A 27,792-nucleotide genomic window follows, 5' to 3' on the forward strand; every position below is an offset into this window, starting at 1 on the left:
TATACCAAGACAGTGATGTTAACAGACCAAACTCAGTAAAGATCATGTACTATGTACAGAAAAGCAGTTAAGCCCAGAATTAAGTGTTTTCCTCCCATAGAAAACCATTATAAAGAAAACACTTAACATGGTTTAATGTAGCCTAAGTGATATTAAAAGATCAAATTCTGCACAAACCAATCTGTATAGTATGCTTTATTAGTATGGTGTTTACTAAGATTGGTTTGTTAATAACACTGTGTTAGTAAATTAAGCCACGTTAAGCATTGTCCCCACAGAGGTTTCCTTTGGTTCTTTTTATTATGTTTTCTAACAAAACAAGTACTCATATTTTGCTCTTTTTAAGTACACTTGTTTTGTTTATGTCGTGCTGACATGTTGCAGCAAATTAGCATCGTTCAGAAGCAAAAGTTTTCATTTATCAATTTGTTTAATTCCGCAAGCTAACGTAACTATTGAATAATCAGATTATTCGCACATTCGATCCGTGAAATATAACCGTTCCTTTCAACCGATTCTTATTAATGATTCGGTTGAACTTCCCGCGAAACGTTTGTTAAACTCTCTGTAGTATATATGAGGTGTTATATTTTAGCAATATTGGCAAGAAATAATATGGTTAATCGATATTATTATCGCTAAGGACACAATTGTTAATGGTCTTTTTTTGTGTGTAAAATCATTTTGCTACAAAAATGAAACGTAAAATGCCTTGTGAACAATCTTCACTTTTATAAAGAATCTGTGGCAATGTTAATTATATGTTATATATTTCCATACAAGTTCCAAATCACTGTCCATATGCTGCACACTTCATCCAGTAGGTGGTAGAAGTGCACCATTGCTGTTTTTCAACAGCCATAAAACGAAGAAGAACACGATCTGGAGGAGCAGTAAAGATAAGTGTGTAATTTTTAATTTAATTTGTTGAATTAATGTAGTGCGACATTAAACAAAAATGCTGTCAGCGCAATGTTTATTTTTTTGTCATACAGGAGTCCTACATAATTAATTATGGTTGCATCTTCTAATCATGTTTATTTAATATTCTTTTGATAAATCATGTTTAAGCAACACAAAAATAACCAGCGGTGAACAACTGAGGTAAATGACGCTGAAATTAAGATTTTGAAGTATGAGTGAGTGATACGAGCAAACGTCACGATAGTCTTAAAAATGTTTGGAAAGATATAGGCTTATAAATATAACGATATGGATTTCATGTCGCGAGAATCTACCACAAATGCAATTGATGTTTTTAGGTAATTCACGTATTGTTTATCGCTATCGCTCCGTGTGTCAGCGACTGTTTTGAGCGGGAAATGTCCCGTATTCTCGCCGTGATTAGAACGCTATTTGAAAAGTTACGAGAATGTTAGAATATAACACAAAATAACATTTTTTTAACGTTTATTTTTATATTCCATTCAGAAAGTATCAATAACTTCATAAGAAAATTATGTTCTCAGAACGTTTTCTCTCAACGTTTTGAGAACGTTCATAAAGTGAAAACATCATAAAGACTTTCTAAGAACGTTTCTCTCAACATTACATGATGAACGCATATCAAATATTAGTAATGTTGTAAAAACGTTCTATAAGAACTTTTTATTTAAACATTTACAAAACATACGTGAAAGTTGTGGGAACGTTCCCTGATAGTAAAAGATCTTAAGTACAAAAAGTTTATTTCAATATGTTTTTGAAACCGCTCTGACTGAATCAGTGAGTTGAAAGACTCCTCAGACTGATTAAAATAAATAAAACAAAAACTGAGTTTTTCCCAAACGATTTAAGAACGGACTCATTTTAGGGTTAGATAGATAGATAGATTCTTAATGTGTGAATATAATTTCAGTAGGTGATTTGTTTTTGATTTTGGCAGATCTGCTCCTCCAAACCATCAGGAAGAGCTGAAATCTGCAAAGACAGAGTTTATTGAAGGACAGTGAGAACATGAGAGATCCAGAAGACTGCAGAATGAAACACACTGAAGAACAAAGAGGTTGGTGTTTATTCCTGATCCTTCATTAACGAGGCTGAAAAACATTTAGGTCACAACATAGTTGCACCAACAAATAATATATTTGACAAAGTACCTTGTACAGAAGATTTGAAGATACTGACATGATAAAATTAACGTTCTCTAGATTTGGTATCTGTAATTATTAGGGCTGCCCTCAACTCAAGATTTTTATAGTCGACTAGTAGTCGTTCATTTAAGCGATAAATCGACTAATCACACGTTTATTTTAATAAACCATATAAATCATAGTAATGAGCCTTTAATCGCCTATATATAAGCGCACATATAAAGCTTGCGTCAGCGCAGCGGCAAACGTAATGATTATGAAAATGGCGTGAAAAAAACAGAAGGAGACTGAACATTTTAATAATATATTGATAAACTAGTGTTTTTTGTGTTTTGTGTAGTGGATGCACCTATATGCTTTCATTATAGGAGAATATTTGGTTTAGATTTGAATTGGTTCATTTCAAAGTAAACATTTCAAGTTTTCCATAGATATATTTCTCATGTCTGTGAGGCAAGTATATGCTGAGTTTCTGTTCATTTTTGTAACACGCTCAAGTTCACTGAGACTGAGACGGCAGAAAGCACAGAAAAAAGCACAGAAAAAGCACAATGTTTATTGTTATTGTGAGTTTACAGAAATAAAAGCAAACCATTTACAGTTTCGAATGTTGGATTATTATTATCTGTATGACCAAAAATGACAGAGTATTTTAAGTTAAATACAAGTGATCTCACCGGAGCCTCCAGGGCTGGATTTCCTGATAACGTTGTCTCTTAGTGCGCTACGAAACCTCTAAAGGTATACCTTAACTGAAGATGTATCTTTTCTAGGCGTGTTCCCCAAACTATACCTTAGGAGGTTGCTCAAAGGCATAGTTTGCCCAAAAATGAAAATTTGATGTTTATCTGCTTACCCCCAGGGCATCCAAGATGTAGGTGACTTTGTTTCTTCAGTAGAACACAAATTATGATTTTTAACTCCAACCGTTGCGGTCTGTCAGTCGTATAATGCATGTCAATGGGAACTCCATCTATAACAGTCAAAAAAAACATGCACAGACAAATCCAAATTAAACCCTGCGGCTCGTGACGACACATTGATGTCCTAAGACACGAAACGATCGGTTTGTGCGAGAAACCGAACAGTATTTATATCATTTTTTACCTCTAATACACCACTATGTCCAACTGCCTTGAGCGCGTGCACGGCATCCGGTGCGTGAGGTGTGTACGCGCTCTGGCGTAGTTTAAAGGATTAGTTCACTTTCAAATAAAATTTTCCGGATAATTTACTCACCCCCATGTCATCCAAGATGTCCATGTCCTTCTTTCTTCAGTCTAAAAGAAATTAAGGTTTTTGATGAAAACATTCCAGGATTATTCTCCATATAGTGGACTTCACTGGTCTCCAAACGGTTGAAGGTCAAAATTACAGTTTCAGTGCAGCTTCAAAGAGCTTTAAACGATACCAGACGAGGAATAAGGGTCTTATCTAGAGAAATGATCGGTCATTTTCTAAAAAAATACAAACACAAATGATCGTATTGCACATGCTTCCGCTTTCCGTATTCTTCAAAAAGCTTACGCTGTATGTCCTATACCTTCCTTATTCAACTTACGGAAAAAACGGAACTGGCGCCGCCTTCGTTCCGTAAGTTGAATAAGGAAGGCGTAGGACATACAGCGCAAGCTTTTTGAAGAACACAGAAAGCGGAAGCACGTGCAATACGATAAAATGACCGATCGTTTCGCTAGATAAGACCCTTATTTGAAGCCCCCCTTTGAAGCTGCACTGAAACTGTAGTTTTGACCTTCAACCGTTTGGAGACCACTGAAGTCCATTATAAGGAGAATAATTCTGGAATGTTTTCATCAGAAACCTTAATTTCTTTTCGACTGAAGAAAGAAAGACATGAACATCTTGGATGACATGGGGGTGAGTAAATTATCAGGAAAATTTTATTTGAAAGTGGACTAATCCTTTAAACTACGCCAGAGCGAGTACACACCTCACACACCGGATGCCGTGCACGCGCTCAAGGCAGTTGGTCATAGTGGTGTATTAGAGGTAAAACATGATATAAATACTGTTCGGTTTCTCGCACAAACTGATCGTTTCGTGTCTTAGGACATCAATGTGTCGTCACAAGCCGCAGGGTATAATTTGGATTTGTCTGTGCATATTTTTTTTTACTCTTATAGACGAAGTTCCCATTGACAAGCATTATATGACTGACAGACTGACAGTTGGAGTTAAAAATCATCATTTGTGTTCTACTGAAGAAACAAAGTCACCTACATCTTGGACGCCCTGGGGGTAAGCAGATAAACATCAAATTTTCATTTTTGGGTGAACTATCCCTTTAAGGTATATCTTCTTAAATGCGACGTTACCTGGTGCTGTCCATGGCGGTGGTGCTGAATTGATTGATATCGATGGCTTCGATAATTCACTCTATGCAGGGCTGCTTTACTGCATTATGTGAGAAAGCGGTGATCTTTATAAAAGAAGCACTTCAGAAGTAGAAATTGCATTTATCATGACTCGTGGGATCTTATAAAAATAATCCAAATTGCAAACTAAATCTATATTGTAATTTATCTATATTCTGGGGGCTTTTGTCTTTTTTATATAGCCTAGTACTTCATTCAAATGTGTATTTAAATGTCTGAAACCTAAAATAAACCTGATGTGGTTGAAAACACTGAATAGTTGTGATATATGACAAGCACTGAGTGCGTCTGTCTCTGGCTCAGCGCCAAAGCACGTTTGAATTTAGCAGTGAATCTTTGCATTTTATTCTTTGCCATTATCCTAATCGAGCACTGGGTGTATTACAACTTCAGAATTATATTCGTATAGACTGTCAATAGTGATAAGATATAGCTAAGATATTACTTATAGAAGGTATACTTAATTAAGAACATTTCGGGAAACACATATTAACGTTAAGGTACAGCTTGAGGTATAATGTAAGAACAAACTAGAGTTCACATTTATCTAGGCGAGCGGACTTGCCATATTTGAGGTTGATGAATGATAGGCGGTTGTTTGGATTTCCTGCCGTCACAGACTGCTTGACTTCGCCACTTCCTGTGGAAGTTTTTCTGCGACTAACCGAATAATACCAATTTTGGTCGACTAAGCCTCTTCTCCTTGACTTTTAATGGTTAGTCGACTATTAGGGGGCAGTCCTAGTAGTTATAACATGGAGTGAGTATGAATTTTGTTGAGATTCCTTTATCGAGTTTTTGGAAAGTTTTTGCTTTTGTCACTTTTGTTGATTTATGTTCATTGTAGACCTGATGGAAGTGAAAGAAGAAGAAAAACATTATTTCATAGCTGGAGAAAAATCACTGACTTGTTCACTGACTCGTGATAATGTTTCACAAAAAAGAACAAAAGCCAAAAATGTTTTCATCTGCCCTCAATGCGGAAAAAGTTTCACGCAGAAAATAGGTCTTCAGAGGCACATGAGGATTCACACCGGTGAGAAACCATTCACTTGCCCTCAATGCGGGAAGAGTTTCGCATGTAAAAGAAACCTTATGGATCACATAAGAACTCACACTGGAGAAAAGCCTTTCATGTGCGATCAATGTGGGAAGAGTTTCGCATACAAAACAGGCCTGAACCGGCACACAAGGATTCATACTGGAGAGAAACCATTCATGTGCCCTCAATGTGGACAAGGTTTTGCGCTATCGGGAGCCATTAGGAGGCACATAAAAATCCACAGTGGAGAGAAACCGTTCACATGTGATCATTGCGGAAAGAGTTTCACGTATAAAGAAAACCTCAAGGAGCACATGCGGATCCACACTGGTGAGAGACCGTACGCTTGTACTGAGTGTGGAAAGAGTTTCACACACGTCAGCAGTCTGAAAGAGCATCTTCACACACACTCTGCAGAGCGGCTGTTTAACTGCGAACAGTGCAGTAAAGCGTTTCTGTCGTCATCGATGCTGAAGAGACACCTGCAGGTGCACGTGCAGGAGAAGCCGTACTTGTGTTCTCTGTGCGGGAAGAGTTTTGCACGGCTGGACGGTTTTAAGGAGCACCAAAAAATTCATAGCGGAGTGAGAACTCATGTGTGCTTTGAGTGCGGAAATGGATTTATATCGACCTCGCATTTGAAAACACATCAGAGGATTCACACTGGAGAGAAACCTTACAAGTGTTCACGCTGCGACAAGAGATTCAGTCGGTCAGGATCCCTGAAGGCACACGAGAGGATCCACGCTGGAGAGAAACCGTATCACTGCACTGCATGTGGGAAGAGTTTCAATCAATCAAATCAACTGCTGAGTCACAGGAAGAAGCATCACCCGATGTCGTCGCAGTAATCGTGTCACAGTGAAACTTTTTCTTGAAGGGAAGTGATATTAAAATGATTTCTTAAGCATCAAATCATCATATCAGAATGATTTCTGAAGGATCATGTGACACTGAAGACTGGAGTAATGATGCTGAAAAATTTGTTCACAGAAATAAATTGCATTTTACAACGTATTCAAATAGTCTGTTATAACTTTTTTCAATATTACTGTTTTTGCTTGTATCTTCTTTCACTGACCCCAGCATTTCAAATGGCAGTGCTGATTCATTTACACATTTTTTTTTATAACTAAGGGCACTAATAATATGTTACAAGAAATAAAAAAGCAGCACAATCTTACTAAGGTGAGATATAATACCTTACGATCAGGTGCAGAGTTAAAGCTTTGGACACGCTTCATAGAAAACATTTTAAACTGCGAGAAATAAGAAGTACTTTTGTACAGTTCTGTTGTTTTATTCTACATGAAGCATGGGAGAAGTATTGGAACAGCTGGAAACTGATCTCTTTGTGGACTAAATTGTTAAATATACCTCCAAATAGGACATTTCTACAGTTGCATTTTTTGTCATTTTTGCCCTAAATAAAGCTTAATTTCTTCCACTGATTAGGAGTGAACAGCAGAATATCAGAATTAAACACTTTAAAAATAAATAAATAGCTTTTATATGTATTTTAATGATCTTTGCCGCCTTTATTTCTGTCTGCACTGTGGAAAAGCAGTATGTTTTCCCGCTCCAGTCCACTAGGTGGTGACAACGCACTATTGCCACAAAAGCAAAAGAAGGTAGAGGCGAAGAACGCAACTTCTGTCTGGGTCTGATCGGTCCATAGATGATCATCTGGGGTGAGTATAAAATAACTTTTTTCCGATTATCTTGATTGTCATTTGAACGGAAGTTGATTCTTAAATCTTAAATGCTTTTTTTCGTTTAATGTGAGAATAGACATTAACTGAGAATCATTTGTGGTGATCCTTCCATCAAATACTTGTTTTTACGCTGTTGCACTAGTTTTCCCTCAGTTCAAGCGCACGCCAATCATTTCTTCAGTTTTATTACTATGAAGGGATACCATTTAAATGATTACATGATTACAAGTGGAATGGAAACGATATCATTGGAAAAGGTATTTTTAAAGAGCCTCTGTTAACTCTATCAGGGAGTTTATTTATGATTCTTCATTAGAACATTAAAGTTGTTAAAGCTTCAAACAGTTCGTTAGATTTAGTTGGTTTAGTTAGAAAAAAAATATTAAACCAGCAAATAATATGGGACACGTAACTAAAAAAGTTTTTCGGGCAAATTTTTTAGGTTTAGAAGCAGTAATGTGAAGCTTTTGACTTTACAATTTGTGAATTATTTGAGCAGTAAAACTGTTTAAATCATCTTTTAAGTAAAGAAATTTCAACATTAGAAAGCCAGTTTTTAATAATAAACTTACTAAACTTAAACTACTTACTAGACGTCTCATTCTAGTGTCTACAAGCCTCATGGTGCGTTCACACCAGACGCGATTGAAGCGTTAAGCGCGAGTGATTTACATGTTACATGTACAAGTCAATGCAAAGACGCGAATAGACATCCTGCGGCGCGAATAGAGCGTTTCGGGCGAATCGCGGGAGTTGAAAAATCTAACTTTTGGCGAAAATTCACGCCGCGTTAACCAATCAGGAGCTTGCTCTAGTAGTGACGTGATTACGACGTAGCGAGAGGAGGTAGAAATCCGAAACAACAACGGAGGACAAAATCATCGTCGCTGTACGATACATCTTCATACTTTTATAGAAACAGGAATAAAAAGGATCTTGCTTGGTGAGGAGGTCGGACAATCTGGTAAGTTGTAAAAAAACGCTCTCTACTCAATTTGAGCTATATATATATATATATATATATATATATATATACATATATATATGTATGTATGTATATATGTATATACATATTGAGACTACAAGCTAGCTAAAGCCGGCAAATTGAGCTTATTCGCCGTATTTTACAACTACTTTCCCGCTGACGAGTTGATGTGTTTATTCAGAGGAAGTGTGCAGAAACGAGACTGGAGCCGCCGGCAGAAGCCCCTCTCATGACGCGAATTCGCGTCTGTTGTGAAGTGAATTTCACACGCAAATGAAGCGAGTAAACTCAAAATGTTCAAGCGTCCAACTACGCGTGAATAGCGCGATTTGTTCGCGCAAGTCGCGTCTGGTGTGAACGCCCCATCAGAAGGACTGGACTAGGAAGGACACTGCCTCACTAGGATGCAGCTTTGCATTTGAGAAGCACCCTATATCTGTTACTGTCTCTCTGGTGTACTTGACGCATCTGGCGGGCAAATCTGTTTAAATGGGTGATTGGCGCCATCTTGAGTTTTAAACAGTAACTAACGGACAAAAGTTTAGCGACAGTGGCTGTGTCCCAATTCAAAGGCTGCGAAGGTCAGACTGAGACCTAGTCCACACGTACATGGGTATTTTTATAAACAGCCCTTTTCTTCTCATTCAGGCTTTCTTTACATGCAAAACCCTCTCCACACTGGTCACATGTCAACAGATTCTCTTTAGAATGAGTACTCATGTGCTCCCTGAGACTTCTTTTACGTGTGAAACTCTTTTCACACTGAGGGCAAGCGAACGACTTCTTGGATTCTGTCTTTTCAGTCTGTGAGAAAGATTTTTCTCCATTGATGAAATGATGTTTCTCCTCCACCTCATTCGAATCTTCACTTTTCTTTTTCGCCTCCATCTGGTCTAAAATAACCATAATATGAGATTAGCGAATAAATATTCGCTCAGGACTCGCATGAAAATCCAAAGTGGAGAAAAGCTGCACAAATGCGATCAGTGCGGAAAGAGTTTCAAACTAAGGTCCCATGTGAAAGTTCATCTAGAGCTTCACTCTGGAGGAAAGTCATTCAGCTGCGGTAAAATGTTTGCTTTGGCGGTGTATCTGAAAAGCCACCAGTTCACTCATAAAAAGGAGAAGCCTTACGTGTGTCCTTCATGCGGAAAGAGTTTTGTACGAATATGCGATTTGAAAAAGCATATGAAAATACACAATGATGTGTGGGATCATATGTGCTTTGACTGCTGGAAGTCCTTTATGACAGACGCTGAACTGAAGCGGCATCAGATGATCCATCCACTGAAACATGGATATTCTTTCTAACGGAGCAAGATTTGTTCATTTAAGTTTGTTTTGTTCATAAAAGCCAATTTGGGAAAAGTAGCGTTGTGTGGCTTTGACACAACCTTGATGATCCATGTTTTCCAGCATGATTTATAAATCTTGAGAAGTTATTAGTCTGAAAGAGTGCTGTGGTGTTGACTTCTGTCAATCTCTGGCTAAAGTGACATTAATCCTTGTGCGTCAATTAAAAAAAGTTACACATAGGGTCATAGTAGACAAAAATGTCTGTCAAAAAGCTGTCATAAAAGTTTGAAGCTTGGGTGCACAGACTTAAGTTTGGTCTCATTTCAAAGAAGACCCTTGGCAGAATCTTGAAGTAAAAAAGTTTAATAGTGAAAAGCAAAGTTATAGAGGTCTGAGTTTATGAAAATGATATATGAGCATTATTTTATATAAAATATATATTTTATATATTATATATTATATATATATATTTTATAAAACACGTTGAACTCCAAAACGGCTAGAAAATCAAAGCCATAAATTTAAATAAGTTGTGTTCCAAATTTGAGGTTGATATCTCAAAAAATTAGCTTTCAGTAAGATTTTGTTCGGGCGCAGCACCAAATTTTCCCCATTAGATGCCAGCAAAACTCCACTTTTTCAGACAGTGGTTGGATTTGTGATTTGCAGTAGTTTTTCTCTCAAATATTACAAGCACACACACACAATTATTTTTTTTCACACATACAAACCACACAATTATAGCTGCACAATTTATCCATTTGGCTCTATAATATGCATAAGCAGAAAACAAGAATAAAGTGAGTATTCGCTTTATAGGCCAAACCTGAGAAAATGGCACTAAATGGTAAAAATAGTAAAAAGTTTAATTTTGAAGCATTGCCAACAGAACGAAAGCCTATTAATAAAGATGGCACTGGGATTAAAAATCGCAGTTTTAATAGGTTTCAGTGGGGACATTTTTGTCCAAAAGGTCCTGAGAGGAACTATTTTAAGTTACTAGTGCAAAATAGATATTTTTTTTTTTTTTTTAAGGAAATAGGGGTGAAATAGTAAAATTCCAATAAAAATACACGCCTGTGCTAAAATTTATGCAGTTGGCATTAACACAGGCAAAATGATGAAAACAAAACAAAACTGAAAAATGTCTTTAAGTTAAATAAAAACTGACCTGGTTTATTTTCTGAATGCATATTACTGGGAACAATTCATCCATGCATGTTTTTTAACCTTTTTTTTTATTTATTTTTTTTATATAATAATCTTTAAATAAATGGTGCAGTTTGTTGGTTTTCTTCTAGTGTTTCTATGCTATGCTTGTTTATGTGTGGAGTTATAATATTACTGCAGGTTGTTAATCGTCACGTGTCATTTAAGAGAGCCAACGCTATGTTGTAGCTCTAATTAAGTTCACATTTTCCAATAACATTATTTTTTTAATTTTATAAATACACATTTGTCTATTTTTTACATTCATATGCGTTTCTTGACCTCTCGTACAGAACTCAGCTGTGCGTTTTCAAAACTCTAGTATCGAACCACACTCCAGTCCAGTAGGTGGAGAAATGCACTTAAGTCTGTTTGTCACGTACCACAAAAGTAAAAGAAGAAGGAGGCTATGATCGCTATCTTGAGTCTGGGCTGTGATCGATTGTTGTGGTGTATGTAGGGTGAGTAAAAATCATTATTTCCCGACGCGATCTTCATTTGAAAGTTATGGATCTCGATTTTTAAATCAGATCTATCAATGCTTGTTCCGTTTATGCGTGAATAGGACTTAACTAACCATTATTTGTGGAGACCCTGCCGTCAAATACTTGCATTAAGTTTTGTGTTATTTTAATAACTTTAATACTTGTTTTTATATAATAAGGCGCGAAATATTGGCGCGCAAATCTCTGTTCTAGCGGAAGCGCGTTAATCGATCATCCACTTCATTTTGTGGCAAGACGTAAACATTAAGAAAATATCCAGAATTTCAATGATTATATTTTGACAACTAATTAGAGTAGAGTCATTGCTATATTATCAGAAACCGTATTTTGAAAGGCATTCAGGTGCGGTTTATAATGTGGGTTACTGAAGAACAAAGAGTGTTTATTCATGATTCTTTAATAAGGCTGAAGAAAATTAAGAAAAGAAAAGATCTGCGAAATAACAGATAAACTAGCAAATAAAATATGAACTGTACACAGCAAAGCCAAAACTCAGGGACCAATTTTTCAATAACTTTTTTTTTTTTTTTTTTTTTTATAGAAGCCTATATGCATTTTTTGTGTATTATTTGAGCCAGCTAAGCTAAGCTTGAGCTAAAACTTGCATATAACTTTACACAGAAAAGGTAAAATTAGTAAGTGATTTTGCTTTACACTAAAATCGTGTTAACGCACACTGTTTGTAACCCAGTTTTTTTGTGTTTGTTTTTGTGGGAAAAGTGGATGTCATTTTTTGTGGTAATCAACTTGCTTAATTCATCCTTGTTACTCATATTGAAAAGAAATAAAATAGTAAAGAAAATAGCGAAGAGACGTGAAGGCAAAGTATGGCGATAGAGAATTGCTGTGAACATATTCAAGATATGACATATAATTTAGCCAAATGTAGCATTTATTCTTTCCTCTTTTTGTCTTTGCACTCTATGCACAAATTGTGAATTATGAAAACAAAAAAGTGTTTTTAATTTACCTTGAAAAAAGCTTGCAGATATTACAGTTTTCATCCTCAAGCTTAATGCTGAACTTGGTAAAACAATTATCTTTATTTATTTAGCCTTCAAAATATGTTTTAACCCTTAATATGTTTTCCTTCTTATTTTTTCCTGTAAAATTTTTCACCAGCCGCCATCTCATCAATGTATTCTGTACATTGGAATAAATCCAGGAACATATAATGCATTAAAGTCATCATAATCTTCTATAGCAGTTGAACAAATCTCTTGAACTGTTTTTATGATTTACTGAGAACGTTAGTGTTTCTTTAATTTCAGATCTGATGGATGAGAACAACGAGAATGATCAACTGAATGAAGTGGAGAAGAAACATCATCATGTCAAAACTGGAGAAAAAACAGTTTTCAAGAAGTCTTTCAGCTGCACTCAGTGTGGAAAGAGTTTAACAACCAAATATATCCTCGAGGTTCACATGAGGATCCACACTGGAGAGAAACCGTTCACATGCAGTCAGTGTGGAAAAAGATTCACATTCAAACAAAATCTCCGGGTTCACATGAGAGTTCATACTGGAGAGAAGCTGTTCACATGTGATTATTGTGGGAAGAGTTTCAAATATGAGGGAAACCTTAAGGACCACACGAGGATCCACACTGGAGAGAGACCCTATGCATGTATTCACTGCGGAAAGAGTTTCTCTGATAGGAAAACCTTCAAGATCCACATGAGGATCCACACCGGAGAGCGGCCTTTCGCATGCCGTCAGTGTGAAAAGAGGTTCACGCAGGCGAAATATCTTAAATCACATCTGCATTCTCACTCTGGAGAAAGACTATTCAGCTGCGATCAGTGCGGCAAATCATTTTTTACAGCATTATCCCTTAAGAAGCACCTGAAAGTTCATTTACAGGAAAAGCCACATTTGTGTTCTTTGTGTGGAAAGAGTTTCACAGAGCTCGGTTCATTAATAGTACACCAGAAAAGACACAGCGGCGTGAAGAATCACATATGCAGCGAGTGCGGGAAGTCATTTATCACAAATAGTGAACTAAAAGTGCACCAGAATATCCACACCGGAGAGAAACCGTTCAAGTGTTCACACTGCGACAAGAGATTCAACCAATCAGGAAACCTGAAAACTCATGAGAGGATCCACACTGGAGAGAAACCGTACACATGTGATCAATGCGGGAAGAGTTTCAGTCAGTTCGCTTCTCTGCTCAGGCATGGAAACACTATTGTCTGTAATAAGTTGTAAGTAGTTCATCTTGAATTGCGGAGGTTAATAACTTCTCACTGAAGTTGTGAGATTCAGATCAACTGAAATGTGGATATTCTTTCCAACAGAGCAGCATTTTGTTCGTTTAAAGGGTTAGTTCATCCAAAAATGAAAATTATCCCATGATTTACTCACCCTCAAGCCATCCTAGATGTATATGACTACCTTTGTTCAGATGAACACAATTGAAGTTATATTCCAAGCTGTATAATGGAAGTTAAATGTAACTTAGATGTCGAAACCCAAAAAAGCTCATCCATCCATCATAAAAGTAATCCGTACGGCAGGGGTTAATAAAGGCCTTCTGAAGAGAAGTGATGTGTTTTTGTAAGAAAAATATCCATATTTATAACTTTATAAACTATAATCACGGGCCTCCTGTAACGGCTGTGCTTGAGTGTAGTTCCAGCGAAAGACTGACCTCTGACCCGACGCATGAGGGTGAGTAAATTATGGGATGATTTTCATTTGTGGGTGAACTAACGCTTTAAGTTTGTCTCGTTCATCAAAGCCAATTTGAGGAAAAAATCCTTGATGATCCATGTTTACCAGTGCTGTGATGTTGGAAGCTGTCTGTGTAAAAAATTTACCCAATTTACTTCGAGTGCATATTACTGTTTCTACTGTGAACAATTCATCCATGCATGTTTTATAACATTTTTTATAACAATATTTACTGAAAATGTTCAGTCATGCACTCAATGTGGGAAGAGTTTCAACCAACCGAGTCTCAGGAAAAAGCATCACCTGATGTTGTCGTAATAACGAGCTCGTCATCATCAAGACCAGCACTTTCCTAAGAGGTTCATTTGATAAAATACCTCTAGTGTTCTTTATATGTCACAGTATAAGTTCGGCTTTTAGTGTGAATGAAAATCAGGTCCTTGTGTGTGTGTGTGTGTGTGTGTGTGTGTATTGTTCAAAAGTTAGGGGTCAGTGATATTAAAATGATTTCTCAAACATCAAATCATATTAGAATGATTTCTGAAGGATCATGTGACACTGAAGACTGGAGTAATGATGCTGAAAAATCTGTTCACAGAAATAAATTACATTTTTCCTTGTATTGAAATAGAAGTCTGTAATAACTTTTTTCAATATTACTGTTTTTGATTGTATATCTTCTTTGACTGCAAATAATTTACAATAATCAACATATTAAAAACAAAACAAGGTTCTGGTAAAATTGTTTAGACAGTTTTAAAATTCATTAAGAATAGTGGATTTAAGAATAGAATATAGATCACATCAAAGACTGAAGTCACTTCACACTCCAGCACAGGAGGTGGCGGTATGCACCAAAAAGCTGGTATGCGACCCGCCAATAAATCCACAGAAGAAGATAACTTTCGTCTGAGGACTGATCGCTCCAAAGATGATCATCTGGTGTGAGTAAAAAAATAACTATTTTCCGATTATATGATCACATGTGGACAACATTGTCACCGCAAGTGCAACAAAATGTGGCACATGTGGAAAACAGGTTACTAATATGTGAGGGACGTGAAAAATATTTCCACGTGTTGTAAGGGTTTAACGTGTATCACGTCTTACCTCATGTCTCTATATACAAGCACATTAAATGTAAAGTGTCTACTTTTAAACTTTCAAATAAGTTTTGGGGAATAAAATGTGTGTGAAATAATGGTCAATTGTCATTCGTGGAACACTTTCTGTAAAAATTGAAACAACTTATTCAGACCTGTACGTATTTAAATATATAAAAGAATGAGTGAGCATTCTAAATGTAATTCTTGCTGATAAATGGGCAAACTTAAGATCGTGGCAAAATTTAAAATTTGTCAAATTCAGCCGCATCTGGTGATGACGCAACAGCAGCATCCTTATTACGCTTCCGCCATTTTTGGGTGAAAGCGACTCGGCAACTAGCTTCTTGCTGTCGCTATGGCAACATCAGCTGCTTTGTTAAATAAAAACGTACATTAAAGCTAAATCCAACCAGAATTATGACAACACAGAAAAACGAACTATCATGTCGCCAAACCATTTAAAAAAATAAAAAAATAAAATCATATTCATAACGTTTTTTCTATTTTGAAATTTGACTGGAAAGTCGAAGCTCTGCTCATGCGCATCATTTGAATCATAACGGCCAACTACCACTGTTCGCTGAGGGAAAAGGTAAGCAAAATGTCTTATTAGTAGTTTTAAACAATTTAATGTTTTTTACATTTTGATATGGCTAAAAATGTATTATGTCACTGTCTTATGCCACTGTCTTCACAAAGTAATGTCTAGAGTCATGAAATTATTATTTTTAGTCATCAACTATGTCTTTGTCCTGTTGTTTTATGCTATTTTAAGCAGGCTACACTAATCACTTTTTGGTGAATAAAGGCTAAACCAGCCTGCAATGGCAACGAGCATTAGAATGAAATAAATACATATTTGGGTCCTGTAATATTATAATAAAATGTCATTAATCACATATTAACATAATCCATGTTATTTAAATTACTAAAATTTTACCCCGTGGCGGTTCTAGTGTTAAATAATTTAAAACTTTTCTGCTTCATATCATCCTGTTTGCGCCCCCGATGACATAGGTAAACTCTGAGGTAACTTCAAAACACACATTGAAATAAGAAATAAACATGAAATGTGTAGTTCTCAGTATAAATGATAGTCAGTATGTCAGCGTGTGCATGTAAGTAATATCAGTGTAAACAGTTCAACCAAAGACAACCCAAAGAAAGATCAAAGTCCAAAAATCCGTTCTAGGGAAGGCGGATCAGAACGAGAACTCCTCGAGTGCGGCGGTGGTCTCCCGCAACCTCCATATCCCTCGAGAGCTCCGGTAGCCTCATGACAGACAAACAAACGCCAACAAGCAGCAGCAACTCTCCTCCCGCCATCAGTTCGAACGAGTCTCTTTTTAAAAGCGTGTTGATTTAGTGCAGGTGCCAAAATTATGTCATCCAATCACCCGCAGTCTGCCAGTCACCTGTAGCTCGAGCAGAAACGCAGTGACTCACTGAGACGTCACAGTAGTTTTCCCTCTGTTCAAGCGCGTGAACCGATCATTTCTTCCGTTTTATTACTATGAAGGAATACCATTTAATTGATTACATTTCAACAACTAAGTGGAGTGGAAACAACATTAAACACATTAAAGTTGTTAAAGCTTCAAACAGTTCATTAGATTTAGTTGGTTTTGTTAGAAAAAAACAAAAAAATTAAACAGCAAATAATATGGGACGCGTAACTAAAAAAGTTTTTCGGCCAAATTTTTTAGGTTTAGAAGCAGTAATGTGAAGCTTTTGACTTTACAATTTGTGAATTATTTGAGCAGTAAAACTGTTTAAAAATCCTTTAAGTAAAGAAATTTCAACATTAGAAAGCCAGTTTTTAATAATAAACTTACTAATCTTAATAAACTACTTACTAGACGTCTCATTCTAGTGTCTACAAGCCTCAGAAGGACTGGACTAGGAAGGACACTGCCTCACTAGGATGCAGCCTTGCATTTGAGAAGCACCCTATATCTGTTACTGTCTCTCTGGTGTACTTGACGCATCTGGTGGGCAAATCTGTTTAAATGGGTGATTGGCGCCATCTTGAGTTTTAAACCGTAACTAATGGACAAAAAAGTTTAGAGACAGTGGCTGTGTCCCAATTCAAAGGCTGCGAAGGTCAGAAATGGGACGGTCTGGCCTACGGAGGATTGTTCTTGTCATTGATGTAGCCTCTGAATTGGGACGCAGCTCGTATATTAATCTGTGTATCTTTTGTTAATTCATTTTTGAATTGAACATTAAAATTTTGAAAATCGTTTTTTTTCTTTTTTTAAATGATGGGGAAAAACAAGAATTCAACTTGAAATCATTTTAACTTTCTAAAAAAGAAAATGGATAAACCACCTGAATATTCGATCTCTACAATGAAACGGCCCTTTCCACTGAAAGCTGCTTCTCAGACAACGCACGAATACTGAACTGAGTTCTCTTTCACGTCTTTTTGCACTTGAATGAACGTATTCACTCAAAATTACCTCAAAATAGTTGGTTATGTCTTAAATGAACACAAACAGTTAGAAAACAGAACGCTTGTGTAACAAAATATTGGATCCGTACAGCTCTTAAAGTGACCGCAGCCTAATAAACCTGCGTTGTCTGCGTTTTTAATGTTAATTTGATTATTCAGTTTCTGCCTGAAAAACATGAAAAGCAGTGTTTATTGTATTTGTATGTTTGTTCTATTGTATTTACTTGTGCTATTGCTTTTAATTTGATTATTTGTACTTATTTTATTACTGACACTTGTCTTTAACATTTATTAGGCTTGTAGTTTTTGGTGTCATAACCTTCATAAGGTTATGGGTCAAGTACATTGAAAACAATAATTAGGCCTATTTTATTTTATTACTTTTTTGTAGTCGGGCCAGGTGAAATTTTGGCAGGGCAAGTAAATATTTAAACCACTGGTCCAACTGGGCCAGTAAAAAAAACTTTAGTGTTGAGCCCTGAAATATGTTAAACTATGACAGTGAATCATGTGTAGAAGTTTGCTTCAGTGTTCTGTTTGGATGTAGTTTTCATTTTCCGTTCCATTGAAGTCCTGACAAAACTCAGCCTTGAAAAGCCTCCTTAAAAGCTTGAACTTAACTTCCAGTTCAGTCAAATCATGTAATGTCCCAGGTGAAAACTTCCATAATGTACTTAAAGCGCTCTATTTTTTGTGCACTAATCTTGTCCTTAATATACTAAAAATTCTTCTATAGTACTTCTTAAGATAATCTTAAGAACATCTAAGTATTCAACTGTGCTGTTTTGAGACACAATGAATATGAACTAAAATGTGCTTTTAACATACTGTCACTGTATTAAAAAATGTATTTAGTTACCACTTGTAGTATACTTATGGATTCAAGTGTTAACTAAATAATTTTTCTTAAATATACACAAAAATGTCAAAATGTCTGTCTTGGCAAGTATATGAATAAAGACAGTCAGTTATGTCTTAAATGAATAAACAGTTGGGAAAGAAATCGGATCCGTGCCGTTGTATATTTGATCCGTGCATTGGGACTTAAAGCCTAATGAAAATACCTGCTGCTGTCTGTGTCATTAATGTTAAACCAAAGACTAAATCACTCACTGCTCTTGAATAACTTTAATAGCTTTAAAAATGCAGCGTTTTATAGTTTATCTCTGGGTAGAGTTGCACGATTGTGACAAATCATAATTAGTGATTATTTCCTTGAAATTGTAATTGCGATTATTAATTCCGATTATCACAATTTACATTGAATGTTTTGAATAGCTTTAGTTCAGGTGATGTGTAAAAAATAATGTTCACTTTTTCATAAGAGCATGAAATTTGGTACACTTGTACAGTTTTATCTGTATATCATTTCTGCATCATATATCGGCCATCGGCTGCCCTCATTTCTAAATATCGGCATCGGCCAGAGAAAAACCCATATCAGTTGACCTCTACTTTGTATCATATCTCCCGAATCAAAGATAACACAGAAAAGGTGATATCTACCCCTATGTTTTGATGGTCAAGGATTACAGTGATACCATATAAAACACAAACTGTTCAGGTGAACACTGAATGGTGAATTCAGTGACGTGAGAAGGAAATCACAGTATCTGAGAACCTAGGCAAGACTTCATAATATCATGTCTGTTGCATGCATGTAGTGTAGAGTTTCAAAAGCTTAATCCTTTTGTTCTTTAACCCTGACAATACAGTGATTGTAAAGAGTAGAATATTCAATATGACCTAAGCAACAGAGCTTAAAAAGAATGTCAGACAATGGAAACCAAAATCATCAACACATTGAGGGCTGGGTTCAAAGCTCACACCAAAATCAATGTGAAACTGAAGTTGCAGGCTGATCCAACTTGTATGAAGTTCATCACAGCAACTCATAATGTAAGTCAGTAGTGTGTAGGGCTTCACAATGAATCACATTTCTAATCGTGATTACAATTATGGATGCCACAATTACGCAATCGTTCAAAAGTGCAATTACATAAAACACAACAAACAAAAAAAAGTGCACTTACAGAAAATTATTTTGTGTGCTGCTTAAGTGTTATCTGGGAGTATTTTTCCATTTTTAATTTTAGTTTCGGTATAATATTATAATACCATACTTTTTTACTTTTTTTTTTATTTAAAAAAGAAACCAATCCAATGACATTTGAGGTTTAATGCTATAGAAAAGTATTCAAAGTTTTTCAGGAAGAGTGTTTTCAGCTTATTTTCATATAAAAATATGGCATGCAGTTGCTTCAAACAATTGTATGATGCTAGGGATGCACCGATACCATTTTTTTTAAGGACAGAGTACGAGACCCTTATTCCTTGTCTGGTATTGTTTAAAGCCCTTTGAAGCTGCACTGAAACTGTAATTTTTACCTTCAACCGTTTGGAGACCAGTGAAGTCCACTATATGGAGAAAAATCCTGGAATGTTTTCCTCAACCTTCATTTCTTTTCGACTGAAGAAAAAGGGACATGGACATCTTAGATGACATGTGGGTGAGTAAATTATCAGGAAATTTTAATTTAAAAGTGGACTAATCCTTTAAGAGTGGTCTGGCTTGCCTGTGGAAGAGCTGACCACAATGGTCTCCAATTGCTTGAATCTATCAAACCCCAGACTGAGATGGCATATATGGTGCCGCCTCAAGTGTTTGTCCCTTAACAGTGTCCTCCTTGGTACACTGCTCTTTTGAGGTGCTTCCATTCCTCTTAGTTTCTTTGTGAACAACTCAAGATAAGCTTGATTGATGTTGAGTTGGCTGCTGGTGCATCATAGAGGAGAATTGTGAAGTGTTCCACAATGGAAATCACCTCCTCTGGAATGCTTGAAGCCTTTGACAGGGCATTGAAGGTCTCTGTTGTCATGTCATCTGCAGTCCAGGTATCCCCTGCTGTCTTCTTGCCCCTGGTTGCAAATCTAGATGCTGTGTTACAGCCAGGTCTGACAGCAACATAGTGTCAGCCCAGAACCGGGCCCACATCTGGTCCACGTGTAATCCACATGTACCAGATGTGGGCTGGTTGCTGTCTGGGAGTGAAGGCATGAAACACAAGAAGGGCCTTGGATTTGTCTGGACCCAGAGACTTGGCAGTCTCATGGGCAGGTATGTATCTGAAGTTCTTGCCAGTCCCAATTGCCACCCACATCTCCTCAATGTCCAGCTCCGACGTGTGTAATGGCTAGGACCATGACATCTGTGTCCACAGTCCACAGGGTGATCTTTTTAAATCCCTTTCTTGCAGAATCTGCTGCATGGAGTAGCATCCTTGTATCTGCCTCTTCATGTATGCATGAGGCAATCTGATTTGACTGTTGTGCAGGCCACTGTGCCAAAACAGAAACTGAGGACTTTCTTGCGGTCTCATGGTACACCAGTTGTCAATGGTGACAAGCAGATTAGCAGATAGCCTTGATTCAGTGTACTGGTTGTAGGCCCATGTCATCAGGATGTGGAGACTGGCAGTTACAAATCCAAGGCCCTTCATGTGTTCTGTGCCTTCACTGGCTGTGACACAGTATCCGCATTTGCAACTAGAGGCAAGAAGATAGCATGGGATACCTGGAATGCAGATGACATGACAACAGAGGCCAGATCCCCCCAACTAAAGATGTACTGGTGCAGCACCTCAGAAGAGCAGTGTACCAAGGAGAACACTGTTGAGGACAAGCACTTGAGGTGGCAACAGACTGGGGTTGGTTGGACTCAAGCATTTGGAGACCATTGTGGTCAACTCTTCCACAGCCAAGCCAGACCATCCTTGAACACAAAGTCTTGCCTAGGTTCTCAGATACTGTCATTTCCTTCTCATGTCACTGAATTCACCATTAACTATTCACCTGAACAGTTTGTTTTATATGGTATCATTTTAATCCTTGACCATCAAAACATAGGAGTAGACATCACCTTTTCTGTGTTATGTTTGATTCAGAAGATATGATACAAATTACATAATTTGGTTATGGCAGAAAGTAAAATGGTCGCCATGGTGACCACGAGTTGTTTTTGTGATGGCTCCATTTCTGAAAATGTTCAGGGTCCAAAACTGTACAAGTGTACCAAATTTCATGCTTTTATGAAAAAGTTTTCACCTAAAAAATTGCACATATCACCTGGACTATATACCATAGTTTGAAGCAATTACATGCCATATTTTATATTAAAATCAAGCTGAAAACATTCTTCCTGAAATTTATTTATTGCTTTTCTATAGAATTCTATAGATCTGCTCCTTCTCCTTCAGTGAAGCTCCTCCCACTGCAGTTCACCAGTAAATGCTGGAATATTCCCATCAGCCAACAAGTGAAGACGAGCATCAAGAACAAAGTGGTTGGTGTTTATTCCTGATCCTTCATTAATAATACATATTGTTATACATTAAGTTTATGATGATTTATTATGGTTATTTTAGACCAGATGGAGGTGGAGGAGAAATACCATTTCATCAATGGAGAGAAATCTTTGACTTTCTCACAGACTGCAAAGACTGAAGCCAAGAAGTCGTTCGCTTGCCCTCAGTGTGGGAAGAGTTTCACACGTAAAAGAAGTCTCAGGGAGCACATGAGTACTCATTCTAAAGAGAATCTGTTGACATGTGACCAGTGTGGAGAGGGTTTTGCATGTAAACAAAGCCTGAATGAGCACATAGGAACTCATGCTGAAGAGAAACTGTTGACATGTGACCAGTGTGGAAAGAGTTTCACACGTAAAAGAAGTCTCAGGGAGCACATGAGTACTCATTCTAAAGAGAAACTGTTGACATGTGACCAGTGTGGAGAGGGTTTTGCATGTAAACAAAGCCTGAATGAGCACATAGGAACTCATGCTGAAGAGAAACTGTTGACATGTGACCAGTGTGGAAAGAGTTTCACACGTAAAAGAAGTCTCAGGGAGCACATGAGTACTCATTCTAAAGAGAATCTGTTGACATGTGACCAGTGTGGAGAGGGTTTTGCATGTAAACAAAGCCTGAATGAGCACATAGGAACTCATGCTGAAGAGAAACTGTTGACATGTGACCAGTTTGGAGAGGGTTTTGCATGTAAACAAAGCCTGAATGAGCACATAGGAACTCATGCTGAAGAGAAACTGTTGACATGTGACCAGTGTGGAAAGAGTTTCACACGTAAAAGAAGTCTCAGGGAGCACATGAGTACTCATTCTAAAGAGAAACTGTTGACGTGTGACCAGTGTGGAAAGACTTTCGCACATAAAAGAAGTCTCAGGGAGCACATGAGTACTCATTCTAAAGAGAAACTGTTGACGTGTGACCAGTGTGGAAAGACTTTCGCACATAAAAAAAGTCTCAGGGAGCACATGAGTACTCATTCTAAAGAGAAACTGTTGACATGTGACCAGTGTGGAGAGGGTTTCATAAGTAAAAGAAGTCTCAGGGAGCACATGAGTACTCATTCTAAAGAGAATCTGTTGACATGTGACCAGTGTGGAGAGGATTTTGCATGTAAACAAAGCCTGAATGAGCACATAGGAACTCATGCTGAAGAGAAACTGTTGACATGTGACCAGTGTGGAAAGAGTTTCACACGTAAAAGAAGTCTCAGGGAGCACATGAGTACTCATTCTAAAGAGAAACTGTTGACGTGTGACCAGTGTGGAGAGGGTTTCATAAGTAAAAGAAGTCTCAGGGAGCACATGAGTACTCATTCTAAAGAGAAACTGTTGACGTGTGACCAGTGTGGAAAGACTTTCGCACATAAAAGAAGTCTCAGGGAGCACATGAGTACTCATTCTAAAGAGAAACTGTTGACGTGTGACCAGTGTGGAGAGGGTTTCATAAGTAAACGAAGTCTCAGGGAGCACATGAGTACTCATTCTAAAGAGAAACTGTTGACATGTGACCAGTGTGGAGAGGGTTTCATAAGTAAAAGAAGTCTCAGGGAGCACATGAGTACTCATTCTAAAGAGAATCTGTTGACGTGTGACCAGTGTGGAGAGGGTTTCATAAGTAAAAGAAGTCTCAGGGAGCACATGAGTACTCATTCTAAAGAGAAACTGTTGACGTGTGACCAGTGTGGAAAGACTTTCGCACATAAAAGAAGTCTCAGGGAGCACATGAGTACTCATTCTAAAGAGAATCTGTTGACGTGTGACCAGTGTGGAGAGGGTTTCATAAGTAAAAGAAGTCTCAGGGAGCACATGAGTACTCATTCTAAAGAGAAACTGTTGACATGTGACCAGTGTGGAGAGACTTTCGCACGTAAAAGAAGTCTCAGGGAGCACATGAGTACTCATTCTAAAGAGAAACTGTTGACGTGTGACCAGTGTGGAGAGGGTTTCATAAGTAAAAGAAGTCTCAGGGAGCACATGAGTACTCATTCTAAAGAGAAACTGTTGACGTGTGACCAGTGTGGAAAGACTTTCGCACATAAAAGAAGTCTCAGGGAGCACATGAGTACTCATTCTAAAGAGAATCTGTTGACATGTGACCAGTGTGGAGAGGGTTTTGCATGTAAACAAAGCCTGAATGAGCACATAGGAACTCATGCTGAAGAGAAACTGTTGACATGTGACCAGTGTGGAGAGGGATTCATAAGTAAAAGAAGTCTCAGGGAGCACATGAGTACTCATTCTAAAGAGAAACTGTTGACGTGTGACCAGTGTGGAGAGGGTTTCACATGTAAAAAAAGCCTGAATGAGCACATAGGAACTCATGCTGAAGACAAAGTGTTCACATGTGACCAGTGTGGAAAGAGTTTCGCACGTAAAAGAAGTCTCAGGGAGCACATGAGTACTCATTCTAAAGAGAAACTGTTGACATGTGACCAGAAACCTTTCCAGTGTTCACACTGTGACAAGAGATTCAGTAGGTCAGGAGACCTGAAAAGACATGAGAGGATCCACACTGGAGAGAAACCTTACAAGTGTTCACACTGCAACAAGACATTCAATCATTCAGGATCCCTGAAAAGACATGAGAGGATCCACACTGGAGAGAAACCTTACAAGTGTTCATACTGCGACAAGAGATTCAGTAGGTCAGGACACCTGAAAACACATGAGAGGATCCACACTGGAGAGAAACCTTACAAGTGTTCATACTGCGACAAGAGATTCAGACAGTCAGGAGACCTGAAAAGACATGAGAGGATCCACACTGGAGAGAAACCTTACAAGTGTTCATACTGCGACAAGACATTCAATCATTCAGGATCCCTGAAAACACATGAGAGGATCCACACTGGAGAGAAACCTTACAAGTGTTCATACTGCGACAAGACATTCTATCATTCAGGATCCCTGAAAACACATGAGAGGATCCACACTGGAGAGAATTCGTACAAGTGTTCACACTGCGACAAGAGATTCAGTATGTCAGGATACCTGAAAGCACATGAGAGGATCCACACTGGAGAGAAACCTTACAAGTGTTCACACTGCGACAAGAGATTCAGTATGTCAAGATACCTGAAAGCACATGAGAGGATCCACACTGGAGAGAAACCTTACATGTGTTCATACTGCGACAAAAGATTCAGTAGTTCAGGAGACCTGAAAAGACATGAGAGGATCCACACTGGAGAGAAACCGTACAAGTGTTCATACTGCGACAAGACATTCTATCATTCAGGATCCCTGAAAACACATGAGAGGATCCACACTGGAGAGAAACCTTACAAGTGTTCATACTGCGACAAGAGATTCAGACAGTCAGAACATCTGAAAAGTCATCGGAGGATCCACACTGGAGAGAAACCATATCTGTAAAAAGTTGTGAGATTCACATACAATGAAATCTGGACATTCTTTCCAACAGAGCAACATTTGTTCATGTAAGTTTGTCTTCGTCACCAAAGCCAATTTGGGGAAAGTAGTGTGTTGCCGTGGCTTTGACAAACCTTGATGATCCGTGTTTTCCAGCATGATTTGAAAATTTTGAGAAGTTGTTAGGTTAAAGGAGTGCTGTGGTGTTGACTTCTGTCAATCTGTGAATAAAGTGATATTAACCCTTGTGCGTCAATTAAAAAAGTTGTCAGAAAACTGTCATAAAAGTTTGAAGCTTGGGAGCACAAACTTAAGTTTTGTCTCATTTTAAAAAAAGACCCTGGGCAGAATCTTGTTGAAGTAAAAAAAATAATAAAAAGTTTAAGAAGTTTAAGTTTATGAAAATGGTTTATGAACATTATTTTATATAAAATATATATTTTATGAAACATGTTGAACTCTAAAACTGCTAGAAAATCAAAGCCATAAATCTAAACAAGTTGTGTTCCAAATTTGGGGTTGATATCTCAAAAAAAATAGCTTTCAGTAAGAGTTTGTTTCTTTAATTTCAGATCTGATGGATGAGAACAACGAGAATGATCAACTGAATGAAGTGGAGAAGAAACATCATCATGTCAAAACTGGAGAAAAAACAGTTTTCAAGAAGTCTTTCAGCTGCACTCAGTGTGGAAAGAGTTTAAAAACCAAATATATCCTCGAGGTTCACATGAGGATCCACACTGGAGAGAAACTGTTCACATGCAGTCAGTGTGGAAAAAGATTCACATTCAAACAAAATCTCCGGGTTCACATGAGAGTTCATACTGGAGAGAAGCTGTTCACATGTGATTATTGTGGGAAGAGTTTCAAATATGAGGGAAACATTAAGCACCACACGAGGATCCACACTGGACAGAGACCCTATGCATGTATTCACTGCGGAAAGAGTTTCTCTGATAGGAAAACCTTCAAAATCCACATGAGGATCCACACCGGAGAGCGGCCTTTCGCATGCCGTCAGTGTGAAAAGAGGTTCACGCAGGCGAAATATCTTAAATCACATCTGCATTCAGCTGCGATCAGTGCGGCAAATCATTTTTTACAGCATTATCCCTGAAGAAGCACCTGAAAGTTCATTTACAGGAAAAGCCACATTTGTGTTCTTTGTGTGGAAAGAGTTTCACAGAGCTCGGTTCATTAATAGTACACCAGAAAAGACACAGCGGCGTGAAGAATCACATATGCAGCGAGTGCGGGAAGTCATTTATCACAAATAGTGAACTAAAAGTGCACCAGAATATCCACACCGGAGAGAAACCGTTCAAGTGTTCACACTGCGACAAGAGATTCAACCAATCAGGAAACCTGAAAACTCATGAGAGGATCCACACTGGAGAGAAACCGTACACATGTGATCAATGCGGGAAGAGTTTCAGTCAGTTCGCTTCTCTGCACAGGCATGGAAACACTATTATCTGTAATAAGTTGTAAGTAGTTCATCTTGAATTGCGGAGGTTAATAACTTCTCACTGGAGTTGTGAGATTCAGATCAACTGAAATGTGGATATTCTTTCCAACAGAGCAGCATTTTGTTCGTTTAAAGGGTTAGTTCATCCAAAAATGAAAATTATCCCATGATTTACTCACCCTCAAGCCATCCTAGATGTATATGACTACCTTTGTTCAGATGAACACAATTGAAGTTATATTCCAAGCTGTATAATAGAAGTTAAATGTAACTTAGATGTCGAAACCCAAAAAAGCACATCCATCCATCATAAAAGTAATCCGTACGGCAGGGGTTAATAAAGGCCTTCTGAAGAGAAGTGATGTGTTTTTGTAAGAAAAATATCCATATTTATAACTTTATAAACTATAATCACGGGCCTCCTGTAACGGCTGTGCGTGAGTGTAGTTCCAGCGAAAGACTGACCTCTGACCCGACGCATGAGGGTGAGTAAATTATGGGATGATTTTCATTTGTGGGTGAACTAACGCTTTAAGTTTGTCTCGTTCATCAAAGCCAATTTGAGGAAAAAATCCTTGATGATCCATGTTTACCAGTGCTGTGATGTTGGAAGCTGTCTGTGTAAAAAATTTACCCAATTTACTTCGAGTGCATATTACTGTTTCTACTGTGAACAATTCATCCATGCATGTTTTATAACATTTTTTATAACAATATTTACTGAAAATGTTCAGTCATGCACTCAATGTGGGAAGAGTTTCAACCAACCGAGTCTCGGGAAAAAGCATCACCTGATGTTGTCGTAATAACGAGCTTGTCATCATCAAGACCAGCACTTTCCTAAGAGGTTCATTTGATAAAATACCTCTAGTGTTCTTTATATGTCACAGTATAAGTTCGGCTTTTAGTGTGAATGAAAATCAGGTCCTTGTGTGTGTGTGTGTGTGTGTGTGTGTGTATTGTTCAAAAGTTAGGGGTCAGTGATATTAAAATGATTTCTCAAACATCAAATCATATTAGAATGATTTCTGAAGGATCACTGGAGTAATGATGCTGAAAAATCTGTTCACAGAAATAAATTACATTTTTCCTTGTATTGAAATAGAAGT

At 37.6% G+C, this 27,792-nt stretch overlaps 3 protein-coding genes, 1 long non-coding RNA gene and 1 pseudogene across 27 annotated transcripts in view; 4 read left to right on the top strand and 1 right to left on the bottom strand.

Annotated features, from left to right (window-relative positions):
- Positions 1 to 27,790, top strand: LOC127521155 (gastrula zinc finger protein XlCGF8.2DB-like). 2 transcript variants are annotated; one of them, XM_051910210.1, is made up of 4 exons: positions 1 to 2,005; positions 7,117 to 7,222; positions 12,514 to 13,477; positions 26,730 to 27,790. In XM_051910210.1, exons 2-3 carry the CDS (start codon positions 7,210 to 7,212, stop codon positions 13,452 to 13,454), a joined length of 954 nt encoding a protein of 317 aa, XP_051766170.1. In that variant the 5' UTR covers positions 1 to 2,005; positions 7,117 to 7,209; the 3' UTR covers positions 13,455 to 13,477; positions 26,730 to 27,790. The 2 variants fall into 2 exon arrangements, with proteins under 2 accessions (XP_051766170.1, XP_051766171.1); XM_051910211.1 differs by lacking the exons at positions 1 to 2,005; positions 7,117 to 7,222 and adding an exon at positions 11,091 to 11,197.
- The window catches only part of LOC127521131 (zinc finger protein 709-like), a 38,115-nt gene continuing 25,057 nt past the window's right edge, over positions 14,735 to 27,792 (top strand). For 3 of the 21 annotated variants that reach the window (XM_051910055.1, XM_051910074.1, XM_051910071.1), the window contains exons 1-2: positions 15,544 to 15,617; positions 19,835 to 19,990. Coding sequence is in view for 11 of the 21 variants with exons in the window: in XM_051910088.1 (XP_051766048.1) it covers positions 21,768 to 21,822; positions 21,905 to 25,218 (3,369 nt within the window). In the remaining 10 variants the exon portion in view is untranslated. Of the gene's footprint in view, positions 14,864 to 15,543; positions 15,618 to 19,834; positions 19,991 to 21,706; positions 21,823 to 21,904; positions 25,284 to 25,787; positions 26,032 to 27,792 lie in introns of those variants that run through there. The other 18 variants (XM_051910059.1, XM_051910077.1, XM_051910075.1 and 15 more) reach the window with 15 other exon arrangements.
- On the top strand, positions 14,799 to 27,790 carry LOC127521157 (gastrula zinc finger protein XlCGF8.2DB-like; annotated as a pseudogene).
- Positions 14,811 to 27,792, top strand: part of LOC127521139 (zinc finger protein 271-like) — a 106,841-nt gene continuing 93,859 nt past the window's right edge. The window contains exon 1 of the mRNA XM_051910165.1: positions 14,811 to 14,863. The gene's annotated coding sequence lies outside the window, so the exon portion shown is untranslated. The remainder of the gene's footprint in view (positions 14,864 to 27,792) is intronic.
- The window catches only part of LOC127521169 (uncharacterized), a 61,249-nt gene continuing 57,578 nt past the window's right edge, over positions 24,122 to 27,792 (bottom strand). For all 3 annotated transcript variants that reach the window (XR_007932295.1, XR_007932296.1, XR_007932297.1), the window contains 4 exons: positions 25,040 to 25,086; positions 24,704 to 24,955; positions 24,452 to 24,619; positions 24,122 to 24,367 (listed from right to left, as the gene is read on the bottom strand). This is a non-coding gene — a long non-coding RNA (uncharacterized LOC127521169). The remainder of the gene's footprint in view (positions 24,368 to 24,451; positions 24,620 to 24,703; positions 24,956 to 25,039; positions 25,087 to 27,792) is intronic.

The sequence above is a fragment of the Ctenopharyngodon idella genome, chromosome 10, assembly GCF_019924925.1.
Source record: "Ctenopharyngodon idella isolate HZGC_01 chromosome 10, HZGC01, whole genome shotgun sequence".
Taxonomy (NCBI): domain Eukaryota; kingdom Metazoa; phylum Chordata; class Actinopteri; order Cypriniformes; family Xenocyprididae; genus Ctenopharyngodon; species Ctenopharyngodon idella.